The sequence below is a fragment of the Syzygium oleosum genome, unplaced genomic scaffold (assembly GCF_021117445.2).
Source record: "Syzygium oleosum isolate NSW1041296 unplaced genomic scaffold, Sole_v2.1 Sole_v2.10, whole genome shotgun sequence".
NCBI classification, from domain to species: domain Eukaryota; kingdom Viridiplantae; phylum Streptophyta; class Magnoliopsida; order Myrtales; family Myrtaceae; genus Syzygium; species Syzygium oleosum.
The window spans coordinates 10,323,019-10,335,770 of record NW_026607494.1 but is presented as its reverse complement, the minus strand read 5'-3'; the positions used below and the strand labels follow the sequence as shown (position 1 = coordinate 10,335,770).

Here is a 12,752-nt window from a genome sequence, read left to right as displayed (position 1 = left end):
GCAAAATTTGGCCATTCAAATATTTAATGAGTGGAATGTAAATCGAGGATATGAGGGAGGTGTATGATTTGACATTATTTAAAAAATCATTTGTTCCCATAGTTGTAAGACTTACGCTGTAAGTTGTTTTTTTTTTTTCCATTGCTATTAGACATGTGTAATATGGTGCTGGTTTGTCAATTTTGAGACATATATTCGTTAAGTAATGTTTGAATTATGGCTTTATCATTTCAAATTTTTAGTTCTGCGCTATCTCTATCATTACATTTTCACTACCACGCTATCCTTTATCATTAATTTCTTTTATTATGTCTTTTTTTCTGTTATTACAATTGCAACGAGATGTTTAGGAATGGAAGGTAGTGATTTTAGTCAAAATCTAGGAAGGGGAATAAAGATACACCGACATGTATGGACAAAGAAGAAAATGTGCTTTTAGATGGTATTGAAAAACAGCTTCAAGAATGGTTACATGATTATGTTAGAGAAGTGGTTTGAAGAAAAGTTCCCTAGTTTTGGCATCAGGGATAATCCTCACATAGAGTCAAAGATGAAGAACTTGAAAAAGTTGTACAATTAGATATATGACTTAAAAGGTCAAGGCGGTTTTGGGTTGGATCACGAAAAACAATGTGTCGATATTCATTTGAAGGATGATTGGAAAAAATATTACAAGGTCTGTGTCATTTCTTCTCATTTTCTTTTACTACTTGTTTCTTTTTTTTTTTAATTCTTTGTAGACCTATCCAGGCGCCTCGCCTCTTCTTTGAGAGGGAAGTCCTTCCCTCAATATGATTGACTGGCAACGATATTTGGAAAAGACCGTGCCAAAGGAATTCTTCGTGAAAGCCCTTCAAAAGCCTATGCGGCTGTAGATCATGAAGAAGGTGAGAAACATGATGATGAGGCAACTAATGGTGCAAGTCAAAATTTAGAGCCAATATCATCTTCTCATATACAAAATGATTCTGATCCTTCAAGAAGAAAAATGGCTAAAACAAATGATAAATGGGCTGCTGGATTAGTTGAGATTGTAGGTACTTTTGGCTCTTTCTTGAAAAAAACTAACAAAAGGATGGAGAGGATGTCTAGCCGCATCGGACATGTTAAAAGATTTGGATAATGATAAAAGAAAAACTAATGAGGAGTTTCTTCAAATGTCTCTAAATACTATGGATTGAATTAACTTATGCAGAAAAATTGTGAATGATCCTGAAAGCATTCATCTCTTTTTTGGATTTCAAGAAGACAACAGGAAGATATTTGTGGAAATGCTTCTCCAAGAGATGATAGATGATAATGACTGATGATTTGTTTTCTTGGGATCATTTGTTTTCTGAATGTGCTATTCTTGTAAAGTCTAGAGCTTAGTTTATAGTTGCTGTGGTATTCAATGAATTAGGTTGAGTTAGAGTGATGAATAATAAGTCTATTGTATAGTCCCTTCGTTGTTTCATGACAATGAACAACATTGAACAATGTTCTTTTTGCTATTTTTTAGAATCTATGTTTTCAGAATGTGCTATTTCTTGTAAAGTTTGGAGCTTTGTTCACAGTTTCTGTGGTATTTGAAGAATTAGGCAAAGTTATAGTGATGAGTTGCAGTGGATTCGTGCTAGTTGGAAGTGGAAAGTTGTAGGTAATGTTGCTTGCGATATTGCATAGTGTGATGTTATTTATCTCATCTGATATGAGAGGAATCAAAAGTTTCATAATGATAATTTTCTTGTTTCCATTAGTGATATTATGTCCATAGTTAAATGGGTGATGTTTTGTATAGGTTTGCATCATCCAAACAAATAATCCTTTAGCTCAATCTCAGAGTAGTAGTAATTCTGTAGTAACTGGACACTCTTAGCTAGAGTTGCTTTATTCATGGAGTAATTCTGTAGCCTTTCTATCATTCATAGCAGGATTCGTCTGCTTTGTTTATTTGAATAAAACTCACTTACCTGGCAAAAAAAAAGTACATATTATAAGCACCAAAATTCGAAGATTAGTAATAAATTTTATCCGTTGAGTATTTCAACATATAAGCATCGGACCAATATATCAGTCTTTAAATTACTTCAGTATTGATAAACATCGGATCATTGAGTAGATGTATATAGAGAAGTATCTCTTGTTGAAAACCCTAATATATGATCCAGCTAACTATGAATAACAGGCCTTATGAAAATTATTACACTTGTGATGTCCTTGTCTCCCTTTTTTTATCCAGTAATATCTTAATAGAAATCCAGATCAAACGCGGACCTCTTGCTCGACTTTGGAAGTAATACCTAGACGCGTAACTCAGTAGAAAAAAATTTGAGAGCTCCGAGAGGTAAATGACTGCGAAGAACAGAAGAAAGATTGCGAGCCAAGTGAGTTTGCTCACTGCTAGAATTAAGGCTGCCGAAAATGCCACTGTCATGTGGTTGACAGCCCCCGACAATAGTGGCCCTGCTAAGCCATTATGTTCTTCTGCTTTGCGGAGATTGGCATTGTGAGCCCAGAGAAGGATTACGACCGAAAGGATGGAGCTGTATGTGGCCAATGCATTGAAAATTATGAAAACCTCAAACACTCGGTTGTGCAGCATGGTCGCCATTCCTGGGTGTGGATCACCGGGAGCATTATATCCACCGGGCAATGTTATGCCAGCTGTGAATGTGACGGAGGCCACAAGTGTGGCCACTACCAATCGAGTGTTAATCTCTTTCTTGATCCATTCCATGCGAGATGACTCGCTTGCTCCAGAACTTTGTTCTCTTGGTGACTGAACGTCTCGAACTTTGCTTCGCAGTACGTCGGCAATTAAATGTCCACTTCCTATTAACTGCAAATGTCAAATCAGAGAATTAGTCATCAATCATGAGCATAATAGATTCAGTTAACAGTAAACACGGCCTGTAGCCAAAATTTAACTACCGCTGGATAAGAGCTTTCTTTGTTCATTGTCAGATAAAGCAAAACTTCCCAATGGTCATGCATCGATGCCAAATGGAGGGGTGTGTTTCCATCGACATCTTTCGAATTCACCAGCTTCTCGATGACGGGCTTGCATTTCTTGAGTATGTATTGGACCGCATTATCGTGCCCGCCCTTGGCCGCAACATGAAGAATATTCTGACCCTTTTTGTTTTTTATCTCTGCCAGGTCAGGCCACATATCCTCTAACTTGCGAATTATGTCAACATTGCCGCCTTCGCAGGCAATGTGAATAGGGTAGGAGCCGTTTTTGTCCGTTTGAAGGGCGAGGTAACTGCATTTACCCAGCAGGAGCTCCACTGCCCCAACATTTCCAATCGATGCTGCAGAGTGCAGTGGCGTCCCCCCGTTTTCATCGCGCACGTGAAGTAACTTCGGAAGCTGATCTACGATTTCTTGCAATATACCTGATGTTATAGGCCAAAGCATTTTTTAGGTTGGGTGCAACTTACTCGTTAAATAACTGTTTCTGGTAGCTCCTGCAGAGTTATTTGCTTTTAACCAAAAGAGCGCAATTTACTTACATCTATGCATTTGTGGACTAGAACTACACATAAAAGTATCCGTTACCTGATTTCTCCTCCTCAAGTCCGGCCAAAACTGGCCACATACCCTGTATCTTGACTGCGTAAGCTTCATCTCCGGCCGAAGCTTCCAAGAGAAGCTGAAGAATCTCCCAGCCCGCCCCCTTGCGATCTCTACAGTCCGACGACTTGCAGTTTTCGACCGCCAGATACAACGGAGATTTACTATCCTTGTTCTTCCAGTATATAATGTCGGAGTCTCTTCTCCGGCTAATCAGCTTTCTTGTCGCGTGGAGCCTTCCATCTTGAACGGCGACATGGAGCGGAGTATCGTCCGAGGAGTTTTTTCGGGTCACGAGGTAAGGAAAATGAATGAGAATGAGCTCCATGACATTATCTCTCCCTGAGCTTGCTGCTACATGAAGCAATGAATTCCCAGAGGGGTTGACTTGGTCGAAAATTAGCGACAAAGCTAGTTTCCTCGACTCAGAAACCACTTCTAATGCATCAATGAATTTGTCGGCATCCCCAGTTTTTGTGGCGATATATAGGTTAGGATCCATAATTTTGTTCAGATCCCCATCTCCCAAAGGTTGCTGGTTATCTGGAGTCAAGACGTTTCTCTTCTTCATAGCATCAAGCCTTTCGTTTGGCGTCGCCCTTGTTTCGCTCCCGCCGATGCGTATCGCGTGCTCCATTTCAGACTGCGGGAGTCCTTTTCGATCACTTCCCCACTATAGTAAGAATGCAAGAGAAGAGAGAGCACTCGCCCTTATAAAGGGTCAAGTTTTTACATCAACCGAACATCCGATGCGACTCACCTCGGTCAGTGTCATTGATCAAAGACCCCACAGTCAAATAGTAATCAGCCCGAGAAGTTGCTGTGGAGTCTTAGTCAAATAGACCCATGCTGTTCAAAGAACACAAGTTTCGATTGAATTTCCATACTACGATTAATCCCGTTCATTCCATCGTTAATAAAACGAGTCTATTCAGTACTCTTTCGATCAATCCAAAGAAAGTCACAGACTCACCACGAATAATGCCGAGCCAACTGTAAAATGGAACTTTTACCTTAAACTAGTGATCCACGAATTGAAAAAAAAAATTATCACAACTAGAAATTATAATAAAACCCGGAAAAACGAAGGGAATTTTTTTTAATCAATACTCCTCATCCTCAATGATCTCGCACTCCATGGGTATGTTTTTTAGATATGGAAAAATTCACATGAATCACATTGAACAAATTGATTAGTCAATCTCAACTCTCAATAACTTAATTTTGTCTCCTCTTCCCAAAAGAGGAGAAGAAGTTGCTGAAGAAGGCAAATGAAGGAGGATGATGAGCGCTTCAAGAAGCACTGTGGCGACCGTGGGACGGTGGGTTGTTTTGCCATTCCAAGTTTTGAGGGCGTGGATAAGCAAGTGGAGGTGTGGAGATAGCCGGGAAAAAAGGAAAACCGAACCAAACCGAATTGAACCGAGCTGGATTTTCGGTTCGGGTTATATTCGGTTCGGTTTGAAAGCTCAACCTAAGGGTTTGGTTACCACCTTAAGTGGCTTGGGTTAATTAAAAAAAAAAGCAACAATTTTAGATCGAGAGATAATTCTAGCCCGAACTTTTTTTTTCTCATAAAAAAGCACCAACTTTAGGTCAAGGGACAATTCTGGCCTGAACTTTTTTTTGTCCCTTAAAAAAGCACCAATTTCAAGTCAAGTGACAATTCTTGCCCCAACTTTTTTTTGTCCCGTAAAAAAGCATCAACTTTCACTTAAATCTCAAATCTAACCCCCATTGACTTAGAATCATTGATTATCTAACTTGACTATTTCACCTTAGCAATAAATCCGCGTGACTTGCTGGCTGGATTTAAAGCAATGTTCATTGTCTTATTCTCTAAGCCACAGCTTGAAGAATAACGGTTAAACTGCTCGTCACCTTCACTTCACCACCAAGTCAAAAATATCTTCAGATTGAATCTCTCTGGCTAAACGTAATCTGAAGCTGACCATCGCTTATCGACATGAGCCATAAAACAAGGGTGATTTCAGACAGAAAGTCGACGAGAGGTCAGATTTGGGATCAGGGTGAAAGTTAGTGATTTTTTATGAGACAAAAAAAATTGAGGCCAGAATTGTCCCTCGAACTAAAGTTGATGCATTTTTACAGGACAAAAAAAGGTTTAGGCCAGAATTGTCCCTCGACTTAAAGTTGGTGCTTTTTTATGGGATAAAAAAAAGTTCGGGCCAGAATTGTCTCTCGATCTAAAGTTGACGCTTTTTTTAGAATTAGGCCTTACTTCTTTTGAGGTTTTGACGCACGTGTTATGACCCGGATCATTGCAAATTGATCAAGGAAGGACTTCTTTTGGCATTCTATGCATTGCACCTACTAATTAACAGTATTTCTCTCAAACGCTGAAAAATGAGATAATCAGTATAAAGGAAATCCATCAAGATCAAATTTCACATGAGGAGATTCAGTTTTTTATGCATCAATGAATAAAAAACTTGTATTTGCTTTGCGGCAATTGCAGCCTTAATTTTGTATTTTTTTCCCTTTCATGTCTCTTTTTGGTTGCATTGGAATCGACTTATTGAGAAAAATGGTGACAAAAAATAAATAAATGAAATTAAAGTAGGGCATGTCAAATCCTTCAAAATATATGTATGATGATCTATAGATTGGTCAAGACATTTTAGCTAATTAAAAAGGTTTAGGGCTTTGTTTGGCCTTAATGCAAGTAAAGTAGTCCCCTCTGTATCTCAGATTCATATCATAACCATTGGCAGCATCTTAACTCTTCTCTTCTTTAGTGAGAGACCCCACATCCTGTCTCTATTCTCGCTTTCTTGCATTGAATGGCAGAGTACGACGGTAAGGACTTTGATTGAGCGAGGCCTACACGTGAATGCAAAATATCTCCCGATTTAAGACTTTAAGTGGGCCTCAGCAACATGACTAATCGGGTGTGCCCCTCTCCCTCTGCAAGCCGGCATCTCCTGTTTTCGGAGACCCCGCATCCTTGTATTATCTCCATCTCGCATTGAATGTTAAGAGTGCGGCTGATGGAATTTTGTTGTCATGGATGGGAACAGAGGTCCAAAGATTCCCTGTACCTAACGTTGGACCCATCTTTATGTTTGTTTGTGTTATAGCTCTCTTTCTTTTCTCTTTTCTGTTTTTGGTTCAAGGTCTTTTAGCTCTCTAGTGGCCGATTTTTCTTACTTTTTGACAAATGAAAATAATACCGCTATCGCATGGACAGTGAAAGTGACGAATTAATTTCTGGACCCAAGGAGAGAAAACAAACGTGATAAATTACTTAAGGTAATCAAAATATCTTCTAATACACAGAGGAATATCCGAAACAAGCAAGTGCGTAGTCAAATGTGGGGAGTTCTGGAAGGGGACCAACATGCAACAAATGAGATATTTACCATATGAATGGATTGATCATTTTCTATGTCCCTATTGCCTGCTATTCACCGTGTCTTTCATTGTCCATTTCTCAGGCACTCTTCTCCAATTATTCTTTTTTTTTTTCCTAATGTTTAAAAAAAAAATTCTTCTCTTGGATCGGGTGCTCATAAGTTGCTAAAACATAACTTTTTTTTTTGGTCGAATGCTAAACCATAACTTAGCGTCGCGAGAAAAATACGAATCATTAGATTAAATTGTCTCTGGACAAATGGGAAATCGAATTTTTCTATTAAGCATCGTTAACAAATATTTCAGAGATATTCGTTGATAAGGCCTTAATAAACACATAAATGTTCTTTTGTCATCAATTGGAACAGAGGCTAGAAGATTCCCTGTACCTAACGTTGGACTTGTCTTTATGTTTGTTTGTCTTTTAGCTCTCTAGTTGTCGACATTTCTTACTTCTCGACAAATGGAAAAGATCCCGCTATCATATGGACAGTGAAACGGGGCAAATCAATTCCTGGACCTAAAGAGCGAAAACGAACGCGATGAATTACTCAAGATAAGAAAAATTAAGTATTCAGGAAAGGGAAAATGTCACCTAAAACTCTAAACTGTTTCTTAAAACTGTTAACTATGCTCAATATAGCATCGATATTCTAGATTTTTTATTATATCACCAAAGCCTTCAAATTTGTATCAATATGATAAGAATACGCTCTATCACAATTCTGTTCAAGACGGCAATTAAAAATCTTACGTAGCGGCATATAGATAAATAGAAGTTACGGGGATCTGGAAAATTCTACCAGAAACCTCAACTCATGCCCGCTTATATATCAATACGCCAAATTTTTTCTCGCTTTACCAATACCCCAAAGTTAGTAGTCCGGAAAGTTGGGAAGAATTTGGAAAAATGACTTTGCTATCTTCGACTTCCACAATGTACCTTTCTTGCTAAATTATTTGGCGAGTGTTGATGCTGATGGGGTGTGCCCCCACTGCCACGAATGTTTTTGTTTGATGAAAGTCTCTTTCTACCGAAAAAAGATATTCTTGACCTGGTTACTACCTTTTCATGTAGAAAATTCAAAATCAACATACCAATAATTGAAGTACGTAATTTTCCTATTGTTTTCAGTAGCTTTCCACACTGTAAAGGTGAACAACTGATAATTTCCCTTTTTCTTTTTCCTTTTTAATAATTTTATTTATCCTTTTTTTATTTTGAATTTTCAAAAAAATTTATGATGTGGCGCTTGGTAGGCTGTAGGCACCACATTGGGACCACATGTCCCAGGAAAATAATATCAAAAATTACATCAGTATATTTCGTTAACCAAATTGAATGGAGTTTAACAGAGGGATTTTATTGTATTGATTTGACAAGCCGTAAAACTTGATTGCACTATTTAAAAATTATTAGACTCAATTGCACTTTCGTAATAAATTTTAGTACTTTGGTCGCACTTGTCCCGAGAACTGTATTTTGCATCGGATTACTCCTTTGTATCTAAAACACTTCGTCACCTATACTAGCTCAACTATAACAGCTTGTCCATAATATTTCTTGAATATAATTGTTCCTCAAGCATGTGATACACAAAGAGGTACACCGATATTAAGGATAACTACAACTTATGCCCATGGACTTATTGGAGGTACACTTCATACAACCAGGGCCTACAGATGGCCTCTGTATGGTTAATTATGGACTTGTGAGCAGCATTTCGAGTTAACACTCTCTAAGTTGGGTTATTCTAAAGAGTTTTGATATGGTGCACAAGAAGTGGGGGTCATTGGGGAATGTTTAATGTGATATAGAAAGCTATTCTTAGATAGTTTATTTCGTGGCATTTTTAGTTCCACGACGATGTGAAATAACTTGTAAAACAACATATAAATAAATGGATTGGGATCATCTTGATTTAGGGGGTAATTGTACCCGGTATAGTTACGCATGGACCAAAATACCCCTGTATCTTAGAGCAATTTATACCAAATACCAAACATACTCAGTTCCCCTCTCTCTCTTCCTCCTCCACCTCTGCCATTAATGACAGTAGCGGCCAGAGTAAAAATTAATTCATTTGTGAATATTGAATTGACTTTCGTTTCCATCTTGATAGAGTAAAAATTATTAAAAGGATATAACTCTGCTTTCAAGTGTTAAAAATCATTAATCTATCATCAAACGGATTAACATTATTAATATTCTAGTGCTTCTTTTTATGCTTAAACAAATGTTTTGTACTTTTTTTCTGGAGGTCATCCGGAAAAGAAGGGTCATTGGTAAATTTTAGTCATATTTGATGTATTCTTCTTGTGCGTTACAACATGTTTTCTTATTGGAAAACAAAATAAAAAAGGCAACGGAATTTACCGAATCTTTGGTCCATCATTTATCAAAAGACAACAACATTGTCATTGCTAAGATTTGCTTCAAATTGACGTACCTTATCAAATGCAATTTTGAGAACCAAAATTAACAGAATCTGAGATATTGAGGTGTTTACCTTACTTTTATTGAGACCAAACAAAGGCCTAAACCATTTTAATTAGCTAAAATATCTTTATAAATCTATATATCATTATATAGAGTACAAGGGTCACGCTAATATGACAGTACCGTTATTTACCACAAATAACTGTGCCACAATGACCACCGAATCCCATTTGTGAGGATTTGGCAACCGGAGCTTGGGAAGGTTATGAGAGATTTTGAAGCCCATAACTACAGAGATATTGAAAAGCAAATTCATGGAGTATTATTATTTTAATAAATGACAAGATCCTGGATTATTGACTTTAGATTTTTTTTAATGGCATTAAAAATGTTTTCCCTTAACATACTTTCAACAAAAAAAATACATACACAACAAATCTATCCTCACTTTTCAAATAAAAAAAATGCATGATCATATACTTAAAAGGATAAAACAACCCACAGTTAAGTTTTCCATCCCAGCAAATCGATGAATTAACTAGAAATCATCGATTTGGAACACTAACTTTTGGGTAAAAATAACTTGATTCACTAATCCTAACTCTTTCAATATGGGGTTGCTAATTTTTTTCTATTTTCGTAGTGAAACAGACAAGTTCTTGATTAAAAAACTATTAAGTGTAAAATGTTTTGCAAATGGTGCCGCCATTAATAGTAATCCTACATTTATTTTCTCATAAAATAAAGATATTTAGATCGTTTTTTTTTTGCGCTTAATGTGATGATGTTAAATAGTTTATTTCTTCTACTCCCTTATTTTTATTTTGGCTGATTTTTTTTTCTAATACAATAAATCCCACTTGCTGGGCTAGCAAACCCACCAAGTGGGATTTATGATTTTCCCAAGGAACCGGGTACACAAGTCACCCGGTTTCCTTGTGAAAGTATGTGGTCCAGGACAATACCGTTACCCTCCCACGAGTAACGGTACCGTCCTGCTGTCATTTCCCATAGTATAAAGGATTTCACATGCCATACTTTTTTTTTCTTTGGAGTGGGGAGGTGTCTCGCTATCTCCCAATGAAAAATCACTTTTTCTCAATAAATCGATTCCGATGCAACATGAAATATACATGAAAGTGAAAACTTTTAAGAAGAAAGTCAAGGCTACAATTGCTATAAAGGAAATACAAAATCTTAATGATTAATTAATAAAAAAAAACTGAATTTTGTCATGCTTATCACTAATTGACCGTGGGTCTTTAATCAATGACATTAGCCAAGGGGAGTCGCATCGACTGTTCGGTTGATCGAAAAACTTGACCCTATATAAGAGTGAGTGCTCCCCCCTACATAAGGGGGGCAAGTGACTTGCAGCTTCTGAACGACGACAAGTTGAGCGCCCTGGATGTGGCCATGGAATCCGGAAGCCCGCCACCGACACCTGATGCGGTAATGTAATCTTGGTTGCTTGCTGTGTTTACTGTTAAAAATCTACTGTGCTCACGATGGATGACTAATTCTCCGATTTGACATTTGCAGTCACAAGGCCGTGCAACTTCTGGAGCAAGTGAGTCATCTCCCAACAAATGGATCTCCGAAGAGATTGGAAATCGATTGATAGTGGCCACACTCGTGGCCTCTGTCACATTCGCCGCCGGCATAGCATTGCCCGGTGGATATAATCTCTCCAGTGATCCAGATCCAGGAGTGCCGTCCATGCTGTACAGTCGAGGATTTCAGGTTTTCGTAATTTTCAACGCGTTCGCCATGTACAGCTCCATCCTTTCAATCTTAACCCTCCTCCAGGCTCACAATGCCGATCACCGCAAAGCAAAAAAATATTTGAAACTAGCAGGGTCACTATTGTCGATGGCTATCATCTTCCTAACAGTGGCGTTTTCGGCATCCTTAATTCTGGCGGTGAGCAAACTCAAGTGGCTCAAGATCTTTTGTCTGTGCTTCGGAATCTATGGGGCCGCGGCGATCTATATGTTTGTGTCCGAAGAGGGAGAACGATGGCTCCAAGTGGTTATGGAATCCGCCAATTAGTCAACATGTGCTGGCCAGCTTTTCAAACTGTGGGGAGAATTTACTTTGAGCATAAATTTAGGTGTATCTCTTATAGTTAGGTAGGTTACTTTCCTCTTTTGTTGAGCAATACCTTCTATATATTTTTGCATGGTAACATAAGTATACAAGCCAATTACGAATTCTATCACTAACAAGTCCAGATGGTAGTCGAGGCATCACAGGCAGGGATGGAAGAACAAGCACAGCTAGGAACTACCTGAAATAAAGAAGTTAGAAAGCCGTTGCCCATTTCGGCTTTACTTTTTCTGTTTAAACTCCGTTTATTTCGTGAAAAATAAATGATTTAGAAAATATTTCCTTGAAAATGATCGCTTAAATTGCTCGAAATAATTATTCAATGAAAATTTTTTTATTACCTGTTGCGGAAGCCAAGCGATCAAACAATAAATTTGACAGAATAAGAAAATAAATCGGACATTAAATTTATGTGGTTCGGTCATAGTGACTTACGTCTACGGGACGAGCAGTACGGAATTCCACTATATATCACGTGATACAATGGTGAATACAACCACACTCGAGTTACTCAAACACTCTTAGTATTTCCCGAGCCTCAATTGTACCTAATAACTCACGCATTGTTTAGTCCCACAATTTCTCACGAAATAATCTTTTAATCTCGCGAAAGAATTGCACACAAATCTTATCACAAGATTTAATCGCCACTAACACTTGAATTCTTGGTGTGATGCCATGAATAAATCCACGGAGATAATCCACAACTACTCGACTAAACGGCGCTTCAATATTTCTCCCTCTACCGACCACTAGAGCAACCCGCAAATATATGTAAATATGCTCGAATGTCCACCGCTTGAAGAAGGGCAGCAAATCGGGAAAGATAGCCACGCGTACTGGGACAAGAAAACAAAATCAAGTTGGATTCGGTCAACAAAACTCCAATATTTGACTTTTCTCTTTAGCTTTGTTTGAAATCCTTGACCAACGAAACTTTTACACCGAAAAGAAAACTCTGAATTTTCATAGCTTATATTTGGACGCTCGCAAATAATAATTCATCTCGGATCGAATTTTGTTCACGGACTTAAACTCGAGATATATTTTAACATTACCGGTAATAATTGATGTCTATATTTTTCCGTAAATGATGAAAATATTTTCCGTTTACTTATTTTTATCAGAGATTCAAGCGGTCATTTTTTGGATAATGTTTTCCAAATTATTTATTTTTCACGAAACAAACGGAGCCTTACAATCCTACATTTTTCATGGTGGAGGTCAAGGCAGTTTTAGTTGATTCACCGACATAGATTGTATTAGGCCA

At 37.8% G+C, this 12,752-nt stretch overlaps 2 protein-coding genes and 1 pseudogene across 2 annotated transcripts; 2 read left to right on the top strand and 1 right to left on the bottom strand.

The window, feature by feature from the left end:
* Positions 1-352: 352 nt before the first annotated feature.
* LOC115679925 (uncharacterized) lies at positions 353-1,307 on the top strand (annotated as a pseudogene).
* A 921-nt stretch (positions 1,308-2,228) lies between these two features.
* LOC115680007 (protein ACCELERATED CELL DEATH 6-like) lies at positions 2,229-4,751 on the bottom strand. The gene is made up of 4 exons (XM_030603756.2): positions 3,544-4,751; positions 2,914-3,380; positions 2,381-2,821; positions 2,229-2,282 (listed from the first exon to the last, which is right to left on the bottom strand). Exons 1-4 carry the CDS (start codon positions 4,193-4,195, stop codon positions 2,229-2,231), a joined length of 1,614 nt encoding a protein of 537 aa, XP_030459616.2. The 5' UTR covers positions 4,196-4,751.
* A 5,981-nt stretch (positions 4,752-10,732) lies between these two features.
* LOC115680009 (protein ACCELERATED CELL DEATH 6-like) lies at positions 10,733-11,713 on the top strand. Its single transcript, XM_030603758.2, has 2 exons — positions 10,733-10,825; positions 10,916-11,713. The coding sequence occupies exons 1-2, from the start codon at positions 10,790-10,792 to the stop codon at positions 11,423-11,425; spliced, it is 546 nt and encodes a 181-aa protein (XP_030459618.1). The 5' UTR covers positions 10,733-10,789; the 3' UTR covers positions 11,426-11,713.
* Positions 11,714-12,752: the final 1,039 nt, after the last annotated feature.